Source organism: Salmo trutta, chromosome 36 (genome assembly GCF_901001165.1).
Source record: "Salmo trutta chromosome 36, fSalTru1.1, whole genome shotgun sequence".
Taxonomy (NCBI): domain Eukaryota; kingdom Metazoa; phylum Chordata; class Actinopteri; order Salmoniformes; family Salmonidae; genus Salmo; species Salmo trutta.
In genome coordinates, this window is record NC_042992.1 from 30822801 (window position 1) to 30845048 (window position 22248).

General features: G+C 41.8%; 1 protein-coding gene across 1 annotated transcript; it reads left to right on the forward strand.

The window, feature by feature from the left end:
• Positions 1–64: 64 nt before the first annotated feature.
• Positions 65–19518, forward strand: LOC115175849 (T-complex protein 1 subunit gamma). Its single transcript, XM_029735407.1, has 14 exons — positions 65–168; positions 1095–1156; positions 7517–7567; positions 7664–7726; positions 7847–7943; positions 8094–8211; positions 9062–9248; positions 9355–9504; positions 17092–17224; positions 17328–17409; positions 17632–17812; positions 18036–18281; positions 18463–18594; positions 18710–19518. Exons 1-14 carry the CDS (start codon positions 75–77, stop codon positions 18800–18802), a joined length of 1689 nt encoding a protein of 562 aa, XP_029591267.1. The 5' UTR covers positions 65–74; the 3' UTR covers positions 18803–19518.
• The last annotated feature ends 2730 nt before the right edge of the window (positions 19519–22248 follow it).

The window sequence follows — 22248 nt, forward strand, 5'->3', positions numbered from 1 at the left end:
ATTGGTGGAATTCACAGTACATCATTTTTTCCTCGAAGTTTATTGGTTAAGACACTGGGAGTAATCAGCCCCCGATGTGGAGCTTCGTTCTCTTTGGCTGTCCAGAAGGTTCTAGACTGTTGTCCCACACGCTGTCAAAAATGATGGGCCAACAGGTTCTCGTGCTGAGTAAGTAAATAGAAAACCCATAAGCAACGAGAAATGTTACATCTAAACGTAGATTTCTGTGGAGATTTTACTAATTTTGATGTTTCTGTCGTTTGTAATATCCCGACAAGGGGCCAATACAGGCTCTATAGCGTCGGTTTCTAGCCAGCAACAAAGCATGTGCTTCTGCTTCCTTGCCGACAGCTGACAGTAGTGTTAACTAGCTAGCGTTAGCGAACTGGCTCTTTGTATGACTCTATTGGCTGTAACGTAAGATAATGTTACAGCAAACCTCTGGCTGGCTGTAGTGCAATTTACACAACCCTTAACTAGTTAGATAGCTAAGTACTCAACTCAAATGTCCATTCTCAATAATACATTTTGCAGTAACGTTACTGTTACATATTACATTAGCTAACTATTTACAACATACAGGAACCTTGGCTAGTTAGAGGTTGACCAAATGAGGCTAAAAATATGGGAGGGGAGCCCATCTGTTCGCAACATATTAGTGAAGCTCATAGAAAAATTGAATCAAATCAATCTCATTTTAACCTAGTCGTTGAAGCTTCCAGGCATGTCCGTAGCTAACATGTCAGATGAATGAAGCTGGCTTGGGGGATTTAGTTATGTATGCATGTAATTTAGTAACGTTAACTGTACAGTATAACAGATCAGCCTTCCAAATTATGAAATCTCTAATCCACACATGATACGCCTAGCTAGCTACTCCATGGCGTATTGTAGGCAGGTAATTTAGCTAGCTAACTACAGATGTGGGATCTTAATTTGTACATAGAAATCAAAAGGTGCAGAACAGACGTAGACTGGTTGGATCCCACAGTTAACTAGACTAATTGCTGTAATTATGTTTTGGTCTGCTGTGTTTTTCCAGTAAAATTTTACACAACATAGACTTTTAACTTGGTTTCAATGTTCCACTACAGGCCAGAATATGAAGCGGGAGTCTGGACGGAAGGTTCAGACAGGAAATATCAGTGCAGCCAAGGTGAGGTATCATTCTTTGGTGTCTTCCACTTAGGGCTGTAATGGTGACTGTATACTGTATACAGTATACAGACGACACCATTCTGTATACTTCTGGCCCTTCTTTGGACACTGTGTTAACAACCCTCCAGACGAGCTTCAATGCCATTCAACTCTCCTTCCGTGGCCTCCAACTGCTCCTAAACACAAGTAAAACTAAATGCATGCTCTTCAACCGATCGCTGCCTGCACCTGCCCGCCCATCCAGCATAACTTCTCTGGACGGTTCTAACTTAGAATTTGTGGACAACTACAAATACCTAGGTGTCTGGTTAGACTGTAAACTTTCCTTCCAGACTCACATCAATCATCTCCAATCCAAAGTGAAATCTAGAATTGGCTTCCTATTTCGCAACAAAGCATCCTTCACTCATGCTGCCAAACATACCCTCGTAAAACTGACCATCCTACCAATCCTCGACTTCGGCGATGTCATTTACAAAATAGCCTCCAATACCCTACTCAACAAGCTGGATGCAGTCTATCACAGTGCCATCCGTTTTGTCACCAAAGCCCCATATACAACCCACCACTGCGATCTGTATGCTCTCGTTGGCTGGCCTTCACTTCATAATCGTCGCCAAACACATTGGCTCCAGGTCATCTACAAGACCCTGCTAGGTAAAGTCCCCCCTTATCTCCGCTCACTGGTCACCATAGCAGCACCCACCTGTAGCACGCGCTCCAGCAGGTATATCTCTCTGGTCACCCCTAAAGCCAACTCCTCCTTTGGTCGTCTCTCCTTCCAGTTCTCTGCTGCCAACGACTGGAACGAACTACAAAAATCTCTGAAATTGGAAACACTTATCTCCCTCACTAGCTTTAAGCACCAGCTGTCAGAGCAGCTCACAGATCACTGCACCTGTACATAGCCCATCTATAATTTAGCCCAAACTACTACCTCTTCCCCTACTGTATTTATTTATTTTATTTATTTTGCTCATTTGCACCATATTATTTATATTTGAACTTTGAACTTTCTTCAAACTACAAATCTACCATTCCAGTGTTTTTCTTGCTATACTTTATTTACTTTGCCACCATGGCATTTTTTTGCTTTTACCTCCCTTATCTCACATCATTTGCTCACATTGTATATAGTCTTATTTTTTTTTTTATTTTTTTATTTTTTTTTCCCCTACTGTATTATTGACTGTATGTTGTTTACTCCATGTGTAACTCTGTGTTGTTGTATGTTGTCGAACTGCTTTGCTTTATCTTGGCCAGGTCGCAATTGTAAATGAGAACTTGTTCTCAACTTGCCTACCTGGTTAAATAAAGGTGAAATAAATAAATAAATAAAAATACTGCCACACTGGTGGTCACGGGTCATGACCGCAGTCAAATTCCACATGACCGTTCAGTCAGGCTTCCCCAAGCTGTGATGCTGCTGATGGTCATTAGTAGCCTACCAAACTTGATAACTGCCTGGTACTCCCTCTAATCACTCTGACATCAATGCAAATGTTTTAGAAAATCAAATCACACATCATGAGAGCAACATTTCCATAGGCTATGCAATTATGTGAGAAAATAGTGTTGACGGCCTCTATTAGAAAGAGGATCCAATCAGCGTTCTATACGCTAGGCCTACTATATTTATCAACTTTCCTAATAATAAGCACATTGCTTTGCTTTGCAACAGGAGTATAGCCTACCTGGCTGTCATGAAAATGAACCACGGGAAAAGCGTCCTCCATTCGCTATTTAAGTGCATAGATGACTTTTTAAATTTTTTATGGTCCATTCTATATCATTCACAAGTGATTATTATTATTACTATCACTTGTGAATGATGCCCAACGTGTGCAGTATGGCCTATATGTTTTCATAAGGTACAGTATGTATCACAACTTAAGTGTCCAAATAATTTCTTAATATTAAGCACATTAATCCGCTTTACAACCGGTGTAGAGCCTAACTGGCATACATACATGGGCGGCGCGAGTTTCACGTTTGGGTAAGATGATGTTCACCATAAAAATGCACCTTTTTATAATAAAGCGTTACATGCGTAATCGCTTTTTCGGTCACTTTTTCCCACTGCTGTGTGCGTATTGCTGCATCTATAATGTGAAGAAATAGTCTTATAGTTAAAATGTTAAGCTAAATGTTCTGATTTGTTGCATCAGCCTCATTGCTTTTCAAATATTTTTTGATGCGAGTGGTTGTATTAGCTTGGGATCTATCGCGTCCCACAACTGTCCCAGCGTGTGTTTGGAATATTTACTGTACCAGTCAAAAGTTTAGACACTTACTCATTCCAGGGTTTTTCTTAATTTTTTACTATTTTCTACATTTGTAGAATAATAGTGAAGAAATCAAAACTATGAAATAACACATATGAAATCATGTAGTAACCAAAAAAGTGTTAAACAACACAAAATATATTTTATATTTGAGTTTCTTCAAAGTAGCCACCCTTTGCCTTGACAGCTTTGCACACCCTTGGCATTCTCTCAACCAGCTTTTTTTATTTAAACATTATTTAACTAGGCAAGTCAGTTAAGAACAAATTGTTATTTACAATGACGGCCTACCAAAAGGCTTCCTGCGGGGACGGGGGCCTGGGATTAAAAATAAATAAATAAATACAATATAAATATAGAACAAAACACACATCAGAACAGGAGAGACAACACTACATAAAGAGAGACCTAAGATGACAACATAGCATGGTAGCAACACAACTTAACAACATGGTACAAACATTATTGGGCACAGTCAACAGCACAAAGCAGCCATAACTGTCAGTAAAAGTGTCCATGATTGAGTCTTTGAATGAAGTGATTGAGCTAAAACTGTCCAGTTTGAGTGTTTGTTGCAATTCGTTCCAGTCGCTAGCTGCAGCGAACTGAAAAGAGGAGTGACCCAGGGATGTGTGTGCTATGAGGACCTTTTACAGAATGTGACTGGCAGAACGGGTGTTGTATGTGGAGGATGAGGGCTGCAGTAGATATCTCAGATAGGAGGGAGTGAGGCCTAACAGGGTTTTATAAATATGCATCAACCAGTGGGTCTTGCGACAGGTATACAGAGATGACCAGTTTACAGAGGAGTATAGAGTGCAGTGATGTGTCCTATAAGGAGCATTGGTGGCAAATCTGATGGCCAAAGGGTAAAGAACATCTAGCCGCTCGAGAGCACCCTTACCTGCCGATCTATAAATTATGTCTCCGTAACCTTGCATGGGTAGGATGGTCATCTGAATCAAGGTTAGTTTGGCAGCTGGGGGTGAAAGAGGAGCGATTACGATAGAGGAAACCAAGTCTAGATTTAACTTTAGTCTGCAGCTTTGATATGTGCTGAGAGAAGGACAGTGCACCCTCTAGCCATACTCCCAAGTACTTGTATGAGGTGACTACTTCATGCTCTAAACCCTCAGCGGTAGTAATAACACCTGTGGGAAGAGGGGCATTCTTCTTAACAAACCACATGACCTTTGTTTTGGAGGTGTTCAGAACAAGGTTAAGGGTAGAGAAAGCTTGTTGGACACTAAGAAAGCTTTGTTGTAGAGCATTTAGCACAATATCCGGGAAGGGGCCAGCTGAGTAGAAGACTATCATCTGCATATAAATGGATGAGAGAGCTTCCTACTGCCTGAGCTATGTTGTTGATGTAAATTGAGAAGCGGGTGGGGCCTAGGATTGAGCCTTGGGGTACTCCCTTGGTGACAGTCAATGGCTGAGACAGCAAATTTTCTGACTTTATACACTGCACTCTTTGAGAGAGGTAGTTAGCAAACCAGGCCAAATACCCCTCAGAGACACCAATACTCCTTAGCCGGCCCACAAGAATGGAATGGTCTACCGTATCAAAAGCTTTGGCCAAGTCAATAAAAATAGCAGCACAATATTGCTTAGAATCAAGGGCAATGGTGATATCATTGAGGACCTTCAAGGTTGCAGTGACACATCTGTAACCTGAGCGGAAACCAGATTGCATACACGAGAGAATACTATAGACATCAAGAAAGCCAGTCAGTTGATTTATTGACAAGTTTTTCCAACACTTTTGATAAACAGGGCAAAATATATATAGGCCTATAACAGTTAGGATCAGCTTGATCTCCCCCTTTAATTAAAGGACGAACTGTGGCTGCCTCCCAAGCAATGGGAACCTCCCCAGAAAGAAGAGACAGGCTTGGCGAGGATGGAGGCAGCAACCTTAAAGAAGGAAGGGTCTAAACCATCTGACCCAGATGTTTTTTTGGAGTCAAGTTTAAGGAGCTCCTTTATCACCTCTGACTCAGTGACTGCCTGCACGGAGAAACTTTGTAGCGGGGCAGAGGAAAAAGAGGGAGGAGCATCGGGGATAGTTGCATTAGAAGGGGTGGGAGATGAAGAAATGTTGGACGGGCAAGGAGGCATGACTGAGTCAAATAGGAATCCTGACTTAATGAAGTGGTGATTTTAAAGAGCTCAGCCATGTGCTTCTTGTCAGTAACAACCACATCAACATTAAGGGACATGGGCAGCTGTGAGGAGGAGGGTTTATTCTCCAGGTCTTTAACCGTTTTCCAGAACTTCTTGGGGTTGGACCCACAGAGAGAGAACTGCTTTATTTCTCATTTGCCTGAACGATAGCCAGTCAGCTTCAGTATGCGTGTGCTGAGCCTTTCGCCAAATGCAATTCTTGAGGTGGAGTAACGTTCAATCACGGTCGAACCAGAGGCTGAACCTGTTTTTCATTCTAATTTTCTTTATGGGGGCGTGTTTGTTAACAATACAACTGAAAATATCAAAAAAGAAGATCCAAGCGTCTTCGACAGAGGGGATCAAGCTGATTCTATACCATTTTACAGAGGTCAGTTCATGAAGTAAGGCTTGCTCATTAAGGTTTTTTAGCAAGCGTCTATGACAAATCAGGACAGGTCATTTCACTGAGCAGCTATTACGAACACAGGCTGTTAAACAGTGATCACTAAGGTCATTACAGAAAACACCAGACTGATACCTATCAGGATTATTTGTGAGGATAACATCGAGGAGAGTAGCCTTTTCTGGGTGTTTGGAGTCATACCTTGTGGGATTGGTGATAATCTGAGAAAGATGTAGGGAGTCCCATTGCTTTAGGACTTGGTCAGGTGGTTTAAGCATGTCCCAGTTTAGGTCACCTAGCTGGACAAATTCAGACTTAGTGTAAGGGCCAGGAGAGAGCTTAGGATATAGGGTGGTGCTGATGGAGGACGATAGCACCAAGCAACAGTAAACAAAGAGCTATTTGAAAGTTTAATGCTTAAAACCAGCAAATCAAATTGTTTGGGGACAACCGAGCACTGAAGGTGATCCTTGGTAAAGATTACCACTCCCCCACCTTTGGAAGCTTAAGGAGGTAGTCACCTGGAATGCATTTCAATTAACAGGTGTGCCTTGTTAATTTGTGAAATGTCTTTCCTCAATGTGTTTGAGCCAGTCAGTGTGTTGTGACAAGGTAGGGGTGGTATGCAGAAGATAGTCTTATTTGGTAAAATACCAATTCCATATTATGGCTAGAACAGCTCAAATAAGCAAAGAGAAACAACAGTCTATCATCACTTTAAGACATGAAGGTCAGTCAATCTGGAACATTTCAAGAACTTTGAAAGTTTCTTCAAGTGCAGTCACAAAATCCATCAACCGCTATGATGAAACTTGCTGTCGTGAGGACCGCCACAGGAAAGGAAGATCCAGAGTTACTTCTGCTGCAGAGGATAAGTTCATTACAGTTACCAGCCTCAGAAATGGTCAATTAACCTGTCTGGGAACCTGGGACGTTTGCGTCCCACCCTAGTCAACAGCCAGTGGAATCGCGTCGCGCGAAATACAAATACCTCATAAATGCTATAACTTCAATTTCTCAAACATATGACTATTTTACACCATTTTATAGATACACCTCTCCTGAATCGAACCACTTAAACTTTTAAGAATTAACTTGTTTTCTAGCTATGTTATTTCAACATAATTGTATGTTTAATCTATGTCTATGGGGCCCAGTACTAGGGCAGAGACGATGCCAATATCGCGATACTCTTTAGTATCGTAACAAGGAAACAAAACACAAAGCAGCCCTAATGTTGGAAACAATCATCATTATGTTGACATCCAGAGTCACATTGATTTATTTTCCAAGTTATAGCACACAATATTTTACATACAGCAAGTTTTTAAAGTACCAAAGAGTTTGGTCTGCTTTGTTGAAATATTTCCTTATGTAATAAATATTGCGATACTTTTATCGTCATAGCTACTACTGTAGCTCTATTTATGAGGAATGTTGGATCACTATGATGCATTTCCTGTTGGCACTGTATAGATAACTTTTCTTTCGTGTGTTATAGACGATCGCAGACGTCATCAGAACATGCCTGGGACCAAGGGCCATGATGAAGGTGAGCTATAGGTTTCCTATTATGTCACTGTTTTGTCTGGAACATACTTTATGGTAGCACTTGAATCCGGAACCATAACATGCTTTGTGTTGGTAGATGCTGTTGGACCCCATGGGTGGGATCGTGATGACCAACGATGGTAACGCTATCCTGAGAGAGGTGAGAAGAGCACACTTCCTATGATTCCCATACATCTACTTCCATGCAGAAAATATCAATGTTCAGTGCCCCGGTGCAAAGCCTACGTCACTCCTTCCATCTCTGCTTCCACATACGCAGATCCAGGTCCAGCACCCAGCTGCCAAGTCCATGATTGAGATAAGTCGCACTCAGGACGAGGAGGTGGGAGACGGCACCACCTCTGTCATCATCCTGGGTGAGTCACCACATGCCCAATACTGTGAATACGCTTCACCATCAGGTCTATTCTCATTGTAGTAGTCCAATCCAGCCTATTCCTGATGTTTTACTCTTGCTACTTCTGTGTCTCAACATGGGAAACATCATACTTTTTATGCATCTCTAGCGGGTGAGATGCTGTCCGTGTCAGAGCAGTTCCTGGAGCAGCAAATGCACCCGACAGTTGTCATCAGCGCCTACAGACGAGCCCTGGATGATATGCTCAACCTTCTCAAAGAAATCAGGTACTCTTCCAGCCTCTACCACCCAACCACACACACAACCTTTTAATCGTTATAGAGCAACTGCCTTTAAAAAGCAACAAATCCCTTTGAAAACGGCCTACGTGACATCGATACGAGTCAAATGGTTATTCTAGTGTCAAAATTGACTACAAAGTGTAAGTAGGATAACTTTAGTCAAAGTCTGTGTCGTTTAAAATGTAGTTTGGAACAGCCGTATGTGCGTGGTGCGTCACAACAGGTAAATGAAGATTGGGTTTTGATTTGACGATGTCCATTTGCCCACTGACATGGGGTGAACAACTGCGGTGATTGCTCTCTATCCAGTAGCATAGACAGTGAGACAGACTTGCCCAGCAGCCCAACTTTGTGCATTTTTTTTACTTGAGAAATACTGCACCAAACACCTTTTAGTTAGATGTAAAATTGCAAAACTATAACCTCTTCAGCAAAAACTCAATAAATCTGTAATAAATTGTGTTGTCATAAATTCATTCTGGGGATTTTGAGGAAGTGAAATGGGCTTCTTCGTCTAAAGTGTATCATGGGGGACAAACATCATTAACCAAACATCTCCCAGACTGAAATCTTGTTTATCTAATGAGCAACAGAAAAACACACATGCCAATCAGCGTGTTCAGTGGCTCTTTAAGAGCTGAATTCTAATTTGACATCTGTGCATAATTTCACTTGTTATGAAAATCTGGGATTGGCATTGGTACTTGATTTACACTCATCAGTCTAGAGTATTGGCCCAAGTACTTTTTCTGGTAACTGCATGTTTTCGATGACAACTGCTTTCACACTCATCAGTTCTTTAACAACACTCTCCTCCATCCCCTCCTCCCCCCAGCACCCCGGTGGACGTGAGCGACAGGAAGATGATGCTGAAGATCATCCACTCTGCAATCAACACCAAGGCCCTGAGCCGCTGGTCTGACATGGCCTGCAGCATCGCACTGGACGCCGTCAAAACTGTGGAGATGGAGGAGAACGGACGCAAGGAGATCGACATCAAGAAGTATGCCAAAGTAGAAAAGGTAAGGGTCAAAGTGTCTGTTAATGTCATACAGTCCAAGTTCTGCATCAGATCAGCATCAGCTTCAACGTCTGTTTTATCATCTGTGTTTGTGTGTGTTTGTTCAGGTTCCCGGTGGGATCATCGAGGACTCGTGTGTGCTGAAAGGTGTGATGGTAAACAAGGACGTGACCCACCCGCGCATGCGCAGAATGATCAAGGATCCCCGCATTATCCTGTTGGATTGCTCGCTGGAGTACAAGAAGGGAGAAAGCCAGGTATGGTAGAAATGGACACACTGTCATGGAACTATTGTAATCAAAAGGAGAGACTTGCATTTCTTCAAAACAAGTTAACTTTAATTAATTACTGCAGTAATGGCGCTTGTCAACTAACCTCCCGTAGGTGATTCTTTGAGAGGCCAACGACAAAAGTTACCATGGCCTTTTATAGCAAAGATACCCCCTTCAGTCTACATGACAAACAACAGATGTATGGAATGAGTCACGAGGTTAAGATTCGTGTGAACGATACTTATAATTCACAGCAGACAGTATCTGCTATGAAGACTTCTCATTGTATAGAGACCAGGGTCTCCAACTCCATACTGGAGCCATCTCCCCCTGGTACCCCAGTACAGAAACATTAACTCATGCTATGGAATGCGGTCTTGTTAGGCTTAGCACCCAAAGACATCGTAAATCTTCTGTCAGTGTTGAATCTCCCGGAGGCCCACTTTCAGTCCACATACACACAGATGAGTGTTATAAAAATTTAAAAAACTATTCTGTTGCATAAAACAACCATTTGATGCAATAACAGTATTATAACATAATCTTAAAATTTTGCTCACACAACACACAAGAAGGAGAGAAGAGAGGGCCAGGTATGTATGACACAGTTAGTTACACAAAGTGAGTGGGTGCCATCTACCATACACACATACAAAAAGTTGGATCCGTTCCGAAATGGACCTGGGGCTTTCCCACACGGACCCAATATGCATAAATTATATTTGTTTATGTAGAGAACTATTCCGAAAGGACCCGAGGACAACTAGACCCGTTCCGTATAGACCTTGTCGGATCCAGCAACCAACCGTGCCTACTCGCACTATAGTAAACTAATAGCTGCAATAGCAAAGTTATTTATCAAATACGATTACATAGTACCTGTCTTGACTGCATCAAACCGGGAGAAGCTAGTTAAGCTAGCTAACATTAGCTAATTAAGACTGCAGTGCACACGCTTTCTCATCTTACAGTTAAAAATAACTTCATTCTGAATATTAACCCCCTAAGGTCGATGTCCGCAACCCTGCTGAAATCTAATTAGCATAATACAAATATCCCCATAAAAATCAGTCCGTTTTTAAGCTAGAGAGCTGTTTTTTTTTCTGCATCTGCGGTGAAAGATGACAGAGCAAGATCAGTGTTTGTCAGACCATGAGACATTCCGAAAATCGGTCTTCTCACAAAATCAGGAAGCGTCCGAACAATTTGGTGTTCTACGTTTTGCTCCACGATCTCCGGTCACAAGACTCGTAATGAAGGTACCAGTTGAAGAAAGGAATGGAAGTATATATGGAGACTGTTTAATGCCAAAAATGTGGCATTACTTACAATTGCAACTAGTCAAAAATGTAGCATCCTACATAAAACAGTAATTTAAAGGAAAAAAAGTCTGCACGTTCGAACTAAAACAATGTAACTAATAATGAAAAGCGCACATTTGTAAATCCCAAACTCTAAAAGTAATTGAAAGGAAGATACAAATTATTTGTGACATTGTGGTTACAATAAAGAATGTAAACAAGATGCTGTGTTTTTATTTACAGTAGTGATGGACATCTGGAGGCATTTTGAAAACAGGTATTCAAACACTAGTTTTTGGTGTAGCAGGTGTAGCCCATCATGTAGCAGGTGTAGCCCATGTTTCCTATTAGCAGGAGAAAAAAACACATTCTGTGACGTGCTCAGTTTTTTGGCGGCATGAAGCTTTCATTAGACCAATGAAATTGCCGAACAGGTTAAGGTCAACAACTTTTTTGTTTACTGTTTAGATTAAATCGAGCGCTCTCAAACTTCCCATCATTCTGATTACGGTAGTCATTTTGTCACCCTCATCATGGCAAAGACACGGAGAAATGCATATGATGCAGCTTTCAAGTTGAAGGCGATTGATCTGGCTGTTGGAAAAGGAAATAGAGCTGCTGCATGGGAGCTTGGTCTTAATGAGTCGATGATAAGACGTTGGAAACAGCAGCGTGAGGAATTGACTCAGTGCAAAAAGACAACTAAAGCTTACTGCAAATTTTTTATTTTTTGTTACAAGCCGTGTTTCGTTAAAGCCTATTTATTTTTGTTACAAGCCGTGTTTCGTTAAAGCCTATTTATTTTTGTTACAAGCCGTGTTTCGTTAAAGCCTGTGTAAAGTTCATTTGTTTCAATGTACCGGTAAGCACCTGCGGCTTATAGACATGTGCGGCTTATTTATGTTCAAAATAATATATATTTTTAAATTCAGTGGGTGCGTCTTATATTCAGGTGCGCTTAATAGTCCGGAAATTACGGTAGTTAATAAAATAACGAGGAAAAAATACATTCAAATGCGGATGTTTATTTAAACTACATTTTAGTCGCACTTCCACCCAGCTCCACGACCACAGGTAAAACCTTGCTGAGATGATCAATGTATTTGTTGCGTTGTTGTATCGTCAGTTTCTCTAGCCAAAACATCTTGATGTCCTTGACCAGTTCATCTTTTTTCCTCAAAGAAATCTCGAGCCATGATACCTGAAAAAGGAGGCAAGAGTGAATTATTGTGGAACACATAACATTCCGTGAGGTGTAGGCTACAACATTTTATGTGTCATTTGCTTTGTAAATAGCCAAACTTACCATAAAAAAATCTAATATGGGCCTGGTCCCTGGCGAGAAATTGCCCCCCACACATGGGGTTTGAGGGGATGCTTGGGACTTGGCTTGCTTGATGTTCTTTTTTTCTGTGAGCAATTTGCTCAAAATTGCTAAGGGTCACGGTTGATTCGTCTGTGAAGATGTCATTGAATGTCTCGCCAGCTTTGATCCATGCCTGGGCCTGCAGGACGCAATGTTCTTTGTCAGATGAATCATTGGGTCGAAACTACAGAACAGTACAAAACAAGCGAACACACATGGTTAATGTTCTGAGAATTAAAATATATATATATATATATGTATATATATATATATATATATATAAAACATTACTTACCTTCATCAGCATCTTTATGCTTTCGTTAATAAAATAATAAAAATCTTTCAAAATGCTGATGTTTAGTTTTGAATCCATAACGAATTACTGTGGGAATAAACATCACTGAATTACAGAAATATTGGAACAAAGTTGTCGAATGAAGGTCAACAAATTGTTGCTTACTGGAAAATACTCTTTCAAACACACGGTCACGTTGTACAGCGCCATTATGGCTATTAGCAGGGCTATATTTTGGCCTTTATAAATATTATGTTGGCCTTTATTCAGATTACAATCACTCACTATTTTTAACAAAATATTCTCCGAAATATCGTTAATATAGCCTTCCAGCTGTGGACGTCTATTTCAGCACTGTTTCGCGCTGCTCTGAGACAAACACGGAGAAACGAAAATATTCAATTATATTCTTAAGATATGTGTTGACTGAATATAAGCAAGTGATGTCTGCTAAATAATCAAGTTAGGTTTCTCCAGAAATAAATAATTCTAAATAACAAACTGGCTTTATTTACAAATTTGTGACAATGTCTCACCCCATGTTCAAGAATTACTCACTCTAGGTTAAATGAAAACGAAATCTCCAAAATATTGTTACTTTTTAAACAAAGCGATTATTATTAATTAATTCAGAGTTATATAAAAGCCCCTTAGGATCTGTGAGAATATCTAATGGAAAATGCCCTTTAGATATTAATTTAGAATCCTCCAATCCTCTAAATGTAATTATTGGCAGAGAGTCACGTCATTGAAAAAAATATTTTTAGATCTACTGTAGTCCTACCATAGGCGAAATGAGTTTCACTAGTGTTGAGTAATGTGCTGTTAAAAGTGGTGTAGGTCTTATTTATTTAAAGAGCATACTGAAGTTAGAAGCAATAGGATTTGAAGCAAAAGCCTACAACTATTTTAGCACCGTTTCGCGCTGCTCTGAGACAAGCATGGGGACTGGTCTTTATAAATCAATGAGATTTGTATTTTCACTTAATCTCCGTTTGGGTATTGGTTAGACTAGAATGAGAAAATGAGGGTGCAGAAATGTTATGCTCTAGTGTAACCTTTTATTTAACTAGGCAAGTCAGTTAAGAACAAATTCTTATTTACAAGAACAGCCTACTCCTTCCTCCCTGTCGGCGAATTGAACCCCGGTCTCCTGCGTGCCCGCATTTTCTAGTACAGACATGGCCTGCTCTCCCTTATGTAAGGAATTAGGCACTTTCCCATGTTTACTACAGTATATATTGTAGGCTATGTTTACTTAACAGACTGAACAGTAGCCTAATAAACTAATGCAGGTGGCTTATATCTTCTAAATTCTTTTAAATGCTTTATTATCCAAATGTAAAAGCATATACTCTACAGTACTGTATTTCTTCATCAACATCTTTATGCTTTCGTTAATGAAATAATGATAAAAATACTCTTGCAAAATGCAGATGTTTATTTAGTTATGAATCCACAAAGAATTACTATAGGAATAAATATCACTGATTCACAAAAATATTGGAACAAAGTTGTCTAATGAAGACAAACAATTTAGAATCCTCCAATCCTCTTATGCTGTAGCCTACTCCCGACTGTCTCGTTGTACAGCGCCATATTTTCCATTCCATCCTAAAGGAAACCCTGAGGTTTTCATTTTTTTCGGAATACGTACGTACGTACGTACAGTTGAAGTTGGAAGTTTACATACACCTTAGCCAAATACATTTAAACTCGGTTTTTCACAATTCCTGACATTTAATCCTAGTAAAAAGTCCCTGTTTTAGGTCAGTTAGGATCACCACTTTATTTTAAGAATTTGAAATGTCAGAATAATAGTCAAGTAATTTATTTCAACTTTTATTTCTTTCATCACATTCCCACTGGGTCAGAAGTTTACATACACTCAATTAGTATTTGGTAGCGTTGCCTTTAAATTGTTTAACCTGGGTCAAACATTTCAGGTAGCCTTCCACAAGCTTCCCACAATAAGTTGGGTGAATTTTGGCCCATTCCTCCTGACAGAGCTGGTGTAACTGAGTCAGGTTTGCAGGCCTTCTTGCTCGCACACTTTTTCAGTTCTGTTTGTTGTCCTTAAGCCATTTTGCCACAACTTTGGAAGTATGCTTGGTGTCATTGTCCATTTGGAAGACCCATTTGCGACCAAGCTTTAACTTCCTGACTGATGTCTTGAAATGTTGCTTCAATATATCCACATAATTTTCCTGCCTCATGATGCCATCTATTTTGTGAAGTGCACCAGTCCCTCCTGCAGCAAAGCACCCCCACAATATGATGCTGCCACCACTGTGCTTCACGGTTGGGATGGTGTTCTTCGGCATGCAAGCCTCCCCCTTTTTCCTCCAAACATAACGATGGTCATTATGGCCAAACAGTTCTATTTTTGTTTCATCAGACAAGAAGACATTTCTTTAAAAAGTGTGATCTTTGTCCCCGTGTGCAGTTGCAAACCGTAGTCTGGCTTTTTTATGGTGGTTTTGGAGCAGTGGCTTCTTCTTTGCTGAGCGGCCTTTCAGGTTATATGGATATAGATACTTTTGTACCCGTTTCCTCCAGCATCTTCACAAGGTCCTTTGCTGTTGTTCTGGGATTGATTTACACTTTTTGCACCAAAGTACATTCATCTCTAGGAGACATAACGCGTGTCCTTCCTGAGTGGTATGACGGCTGCGTGGTCCCATGGTGTTTATACTTGCGTACTATTGTTCGTACAGATGAACGTGGTACCTTCAGGCGTTTGGAAATTGCTCCCAAGGATGAACCAGACTTGTGGAGGTCTTTTTTCTGAGGTCTTGGCTAATTTCTTTTCATTTTCCCATGATGTCAAGCAAAGAGGCACTGAGTTTGAAGGTAGGCCTTCAACTACATCCACAGGTACACCTCCAATTGACTCAAATGATGTCAATTAGCTGATCAGAAGCTTCTAAAGCCATGACATAATTTTTGGGAATTTTCCAAGCTGTTTAAATGCACATTCAACTTAGTGTATGTAAACTTCTGACCCGCTGGAATTGTGGTACAGTGAATTATAAGTGAAATAATCTGTCTGTAAACAATTGTTGGAAAAATTATTGTGTCATGCACAAAGTAGATGTCCTAACCGACATGCCAAAACTATAGTTTGTTAACAAGACATTTGTGTAGTGGTTGAAAAACAAGTTTTAATGACTCCAACCTAAGTGTATGTAAACTTCCAACTTCAACTGTATGTATGTACGTACTCAGCAAAAAAAGAAACATCCTCTCACTGTCAACTGCATATATTTTCAGCAAACTTACATGTGTAAATATTTGTATGAACATAAGATTCATAAACTGAACAAGTTCCACAGACATGTGACTAACATAAATAGAATAATGTGTATGTAAACTTCCGACTTCAACTGTATCACACCGTGTGCCAGTTCAAATTGAACTTGAATTTAAACTTAAACTAATGACACTCAAACTCCCATAAAACAAGTTAGTGTTGTTTCATGGTACACTATCTATGCTTGGTGCCTTATGCTGATCTCTGTCTATCTATATCTCTGTCTAAAATACCTCATCAATTACAGTACATTATATGGCACATTTCTTTTATTTTGCTTTCTTCCTGAAGCTGAACACTACATGTAGCAGTTTGTACTACTGTGACTATCAGTAAAATAAACTCAGCAAAAAAGAAACGTCCTCTCACTGTCAACTGCGTTTATTTTCAGTGAACTTAACATGTGTAAATATTTGTATGAACATAACAAGATTCAACAACTGAGACGTAAACTGAACAAGTTCCACAGACATGTGACTAACAGAAATTGAATAATGTGTCCCTGAATGTGTCCCTGGGGGGTCAAAATCAAAAGTAACAGTCAGTATCTGGTGTGGCTACCAGCTGCATTAAGTACTGCAGTGCATCTCCTCCTCATGGACTACACCAGATTTGACAGTTCTTGCTGTTCCCGGACATTTCTAGGGGGAATGGCTCTAGCCCTCACCCTCCGATCCAACAGGTCCCAGACGTGCTCAATGGGATTGAGATCTGGGCTCTTCGCTGGCCATGGCAGAACACTGACATTCCTGTCTTGCAGGAAATCACGCGCGGAACGAGCAGTATGGCTGGTGGCATTGTCATGCCGGAGGGTCATGTCAGGATGAGCCTGCAGGAAGGGTACCACATGAGGGAGGAGGATGTCTCCCCTGTAACGCACAGCGTTGAGATTGCCTGCAATGATAGGTGTTCCAGTTCCTGCCAATATCCAGCAACTTCACACAGCCATTATCAACAGCCTGATTAAGTCTTTGAGCGAGATGTCGTGAGGCGTGAGGCAAATGGTGGTCACACCAGCTACTGCCTGGTTTTCTGATCCACACCCCTACCTTTTTTTTTTTTAAGGTATCTGTGACCAACAGATGCATATCTGTATTTCCAGTCTTGTGAAATCCATAGTTTAGGGCCTAATTAATTTATTTCAATTGACTGATTTACTTATATGAACTGTAACTTTGAAATTGTTGCATGTTGCGTTGATATTTTTGTGTGTGTGTGTGTGTGTGTGTGTGTGTGTGTGTGTGTGTGTGTGTGTGTGTGTGTGTGTGTGTTTTTAACCATGTGTATTGTTCTACAGACTGATATTGAGATTACTCGTGAGGAGGACTTTGCCCGCATACTGCAGATGGAGGAGGAGTACATCCAGCAGATCTGTGAAGACATCATCTGCCTCAAGCCTGACCTCATCTTCACAGAGAAGGGCATCTCAGGTACGACACACACACACTGCTTCAAAATGCAATGCTCTTGGTAAGGCACATGTCTGATGCAACTGACATTTTTACCTAGACTATATTTTGCCTCTCTCTTCAGACTTGGCTCAGCACTACCTGATGAAGTCTAACATCACGGCTATTCGCCGTGTCAGAAAGACAGACAACAACAGGATCGCCAGGTAAGTCCAATACACTATGAAAGCAAAAACATAATTTGACATTTTATCGTTATTGGAGACGCTTATCTCTGTTCTGTTTTGCTTGTCTTCACTGCGTTTTGTTACTATGTACAGTACATAGCTAGCAAATGGCCGGTCACTTTAATTGCATATTGGGGTGTATGCTCTTTACAACCACTGCTCTAACTAAACCAACCATCCTCTTTCCCTGTTACCCCTCAGAGCGTGTGGCGCACGTATTGCCAGCCGTACGGATGAGCTGCGCAAGGAGGACGTGGGCCTGGGGGCGGGCCTGTTTGAGATCAAGAAGATTGGAGACGAGTACTTCACCTTTGTCACAGAGTGCAAAGACCCCAAAGCCTGCACCATCCTGCTGAGAGGAGCCAGCAAGGAAATCCTGGCGGTGAGAAACTGAGAAAATAAAAATGTTCAAATAATATGCGCTTTTTATTGTACAACAATCACTAAAAGAGAGGGATAATGGTGAAAAATAATGTTAATGAGACGAGTCTCTACTCCCCTCCTAGAACATGTCTTTTTTTATTGTATGTTATCAGAGTAAAGATGACTGACTGAGGTTTTACTTTTGTTCTGAAATCTCTCCACCATTTTCCCTTCTCTCCCAGGAGGTGGAGCGTAATCTGCAGGATGCCATGCAGGTGACCCGCAACGTTCTGCTGGAGCCCAGCCTGCTGCCTGGCGGCGGCGCCACCGAGATGGCCGTGTCCCAGCGGCTGATGGAGCGATCCAAGGCCCTCACTGGCGTGGAGCAATGGCCCTACCGCGCCCTTGCCCAGGCCCTCGAAGTCATCCCCCGCACCCTCATCCAGAACTGTGGCGCCTCCACCATCCGTGTGCTCACCTCCCTCAGGGTAAGAGAGCGACGGAGAGTCAAAGGTAGAACCTCATACCATCTTGGAGTAAGACCCGATGGGAGAGTGGGTGTGTGTTGTGTGAGAGAATGCTCAAGAAGGAGAGAGCGTTGGTGAAAGGGAGTTAGAGGATTTACTGTACATTTTAGTGGCCTTTTCACTGAGCTCCATACCTCTACAGGCCAAGCACACCCAGGAGGACAGTGTATCGTGGGGGGTGAACGGAGAGACTGGCACCCTGGCTGACATGACCATCCTGGGCATCTGGGAACCGCTGGCCGTCAAGGCTCAGACCTACAAGACCGCAGTAGAGGTGAGACTAGCGACCGCCTGCTTAATACAATGTTAAGAGACGCTACGTAAGTGTTCATTAGGTACATGTTTGGATGTGCAGCACTACTCCATTGAACTCCTTCTCCTTTCTCCAGACGGCCATCTTGTTGCTGCGGATCGACGACATTGTCTCCGGACACAAGAAGAAGGGAGACGAGCAGACAGGAGGAGGACAGGGTGCTGAGTAGAGGAGAAGACAAGGATCAGGAACAAGGAGGAGGAAGAGGGTAATGGAGGAATAGGCAATCTGAGCTCTGACAACGCTGTTATATAAACCACTAACTCCGATATGACATTTGTTATGGACACTCTAAGCAGACTGGGATAGGGTTGTTGCATGTATTACATATGAACGCACTGGATTGGGTATTAAGGCACCCCAGTTAGCTTTGGTCGGTGTGTGTACGGTGTGTATGGTGTGTGTTTGCGCAGTATTTATGGCAGTAAGTAAGATGACTGAATGTGTTCTCCTGGGACCAAGGTTTACCTCAGCTAGTCACTTTGTAGGTATTTCTCTGTATGGTAAAACTCCTTTGTGTGACTTTAGTTGAACGGTTGCCAATGGATGGTGACCAAATCAAGTGACCTATAAGTCATTTGAATGAACGACTAAAAAAAATAGTAGACCTTGTAAATGATTTAGAGCGTGCAATGTCCACTTCTGAAGATCCTTTTTAAATGTTTAAATTCTGTATTATATGGATTGGATCGTAACACATTACTGCATTTCAATGAATGAGAATGCTTTCTCTCTCCCAAAAAAATGTTGGGGTTGTTAAATTGGCCTGGTGACTATGGTTCTGAATCCGGTTACTCCACCAGAACTTTTTCCTCCATTACCCCTTTGCCTGGTGCTTTTGCCTGTGATTGTATCAACCTCAATAAAATTGGAAACAGATGACCATAGGCCTATATTTGTTTCATTCACTTAGATTTTTTTATTTTATTTTATTTCACCTTTATTTAACCAGGTAGGCAAGTTGAGAACAAGTTCTCATTTACAATTGCGACCTGGCCAAGATAAAGCAAAGCAGTTCGACAACATACAAAAACACAGAGTTACACATGGAGTAAAACAACATACAATCAATGATACAGTAGAAAAAATTAAGACTATATACAATGTGAGCAAATGATGTGAGATAAGGGAGGTAAAGGCAAAAAAGGCCATGGTGGCAGAGTAAATACAGTACAGCAAGTAAAACACTGGAATGGTAGATTTGTTATTTGAAGAAAGTTCAAAGTTAAAATATAAATAATATGGTACAAAGGAGCAAAATAAATAAATAAATACAGTAGGGGAAGAGGTAGTAGTTTGGGCTAAATTATATATGGGCTATGTACAGGTGCAGTGATCTGGGAGCTGCTCTGATAGCTGGTGCTTAAAGCTAGTGAGGGAGATAAGTGTCTCCAGTTTCAGAGATTTTTGTAGTTCGTTCCAGTCATTGGCAGCAGAGAACTGGAAGGAGAGACGACCAAAGGAGGAGTTGGCTTTAGGGGTGACCAGAGAGATATACCTGCTGGAGCGCGTGCTACAGGTGGGTGCTGCTATGGTGACCAGTGAGCGGAGATGGGGGGGACTTTACCTAGCAGGGTCTTGTAGATGACCTGGAGCCAATGTGTTTGGCGACGATTATGAAGCGAAGGCCAGCCAACGAGAGCGTACAGGTCGCAGTGGTGGGTAGTATATGGGGCTTTGGTGACAAAACGGATGGCACTGTGATAGACTGCATCCAGCTTGTTGAGTAGGGTATTGGAGGCTATTTTGTAAATGACATCGCCGAAGTCGAGGATTGGTAGGATGGTCAGTTTTACGAGGGTATGTTTGGCAGCATGAGTGAAGGATGTTTTGTTGCGAAATAGGAAGCCAATTCTAGATTTAACTTTGGATTGGAGATGATTGATGTGAGTCTGGAAGGAGAGTTTACAGTCTAACCAGACACCTAGGTATTTGTAGTTGTCCACAAATTCTAAGTCAGAACCGTCCAGAGAGGTAATGCTGGACAGGCGGGCAGGTGCAGGCAGCGATCGGTTGAAGAGCATGCATTTAGTTTTACTTGTATTTAGGAGCAGTTGGAGACCACGGAAGGAGAGTTGTATGGCATTGAAGCTCGTCTGGAGGGTTGTTAACACAGTGTCCAAAGAAGGGCCAGAAGTATACAGAATGGTGTCGTCTGCGTAGAGGTGGATCAGAGATTCACCAGCAGCAAGAGCGACATCATTGATGTATACAGAGAAAAGATAATTGAAACCTGTGGTACCCCCATAGAGACTGCCAGAGGTCCGGACAGCAGGCCCTCCAATTTGACACACTGAACTCTATCAGAGAAGTAGTTGGTGAACCAGGCGACGCAATCGTTTGAGAAACCAAGGCTACTGAGTCTGCCGATGAGGATGTGGTGATTAACAGAGTCAAAAGCTTTGGCCAGATCAATGAATACGGCAGCACAGTATTGTTTCTTATCGATGGCGGTTACGATGTCGTTTAGGACCTTGAGCGTGGCTGAGGTGCACCCATGACCAGCTCTGAAACCAGATTGCATAGCGGAGAGGGTGCGGTGGGATTCGAAATGGTCGGTAATCTGTTTGTTGACTTGGCTTTCGAAGACCTTAGAAAGGCAGGGTAGGATGGATATAGGTCTGTAGCAATTTGGGTCAAGAGTGTCACCTCCTTTGAAGAGGGGGATGACAGCAGCTGCTTTCCAATCTATGGGAATCTCAGACGACACGAAAGAGAGGTTGAACAGGCTAGTAATAGGGGTTGCAATAATTTCGGCAGATAATTTTAGGAAGAAAGGGTCCAGATTGTCAAGCCCAGCTGATTTGTAGGGGTCCAGATTTTGCAGCTCTTTCAGAACATCAGCTGAATGGATTTGGGAGAAGGAGAAATGGGGGAGGCTTGGGCGAGTAGCTGTGGGGGGTGCAGTGCTGTTGAATGCAGTAGGGGTAGTTAGGTGGAAAGCATGGCCAGCCGTAGAAAAGTGCTTATTGAAATTCTCAATTATAGTGGGCTTATCGGTGGTGACAGAGTTTCCTATCCTCAGTGCAGTGGGCAGTTGGGAGGAGGTGTTCTTATTCTCCATGGACTTTACAATGTCCCAGAACGTTTTAGAGTTTGAGTTGCAGGAAGCAAATTTCTGTTTGAAAAAGCTAGCCTTGGCGTTTCTAACTGCCTGTGTGTATTGGTTTCTAACTTCCCTGAAAAGTTGCATATCGCGGGGGCAGTTCGATGCTAATGCAGAACACCACAGGATATTTTTGTGTTGGTTAAGGGCAGTCAGGTCTGGGGAGAACCAAGGGCTATATCTGTTCCTGGTTCTACATTTCTTGAAAGGGGCATGCTTATTTAAGATGGTGAGGGAGGCATTTAAAAAAAACAACCAGGCATCCTCTACTGACGGGATGAGGTCAATATCCTTCCAGGATACCAGGGCCAGGTCGATTAGAAAGGCTTGCTCGTTGAAATGTTTCAGGGAACGTTTGACAGTGATGAGTGGAGGTCGTTTGACCGCTGACCCATTACGGGTGCAGGCAATGAGGCAGTGATCGCTGAGATCTTGGTTGAAAACAGCAGAGGTGTATTTAGAGGGCACGTTGGTTAGGATGATATCTATGAGGGTGCCAGTGTTTGCGG

Coding starts and splice junctions, on each gene's coding strand:
- LOC115175849 (XM_029735407.1), top strand. CDS start 75: ATGTGGAGCTTCGTTCTCTTTGGCTGTCCAGAAGGTTCTAGACTGTTG. Junction 7,568..7,663: donor GACCAAGGGCCATGATGAAG/GTGAGCTATAGG, acceptor TTGTGTTGGTAG/ATGCTGTTGGACCCCATGGG. Junction 17,225..17,327: donor CACAGAGAAGGGCATCTCAG/GTACGACACACA, acceptor CTCTCTCTTCAG/ACTTGGCTCAGCACTACCTG.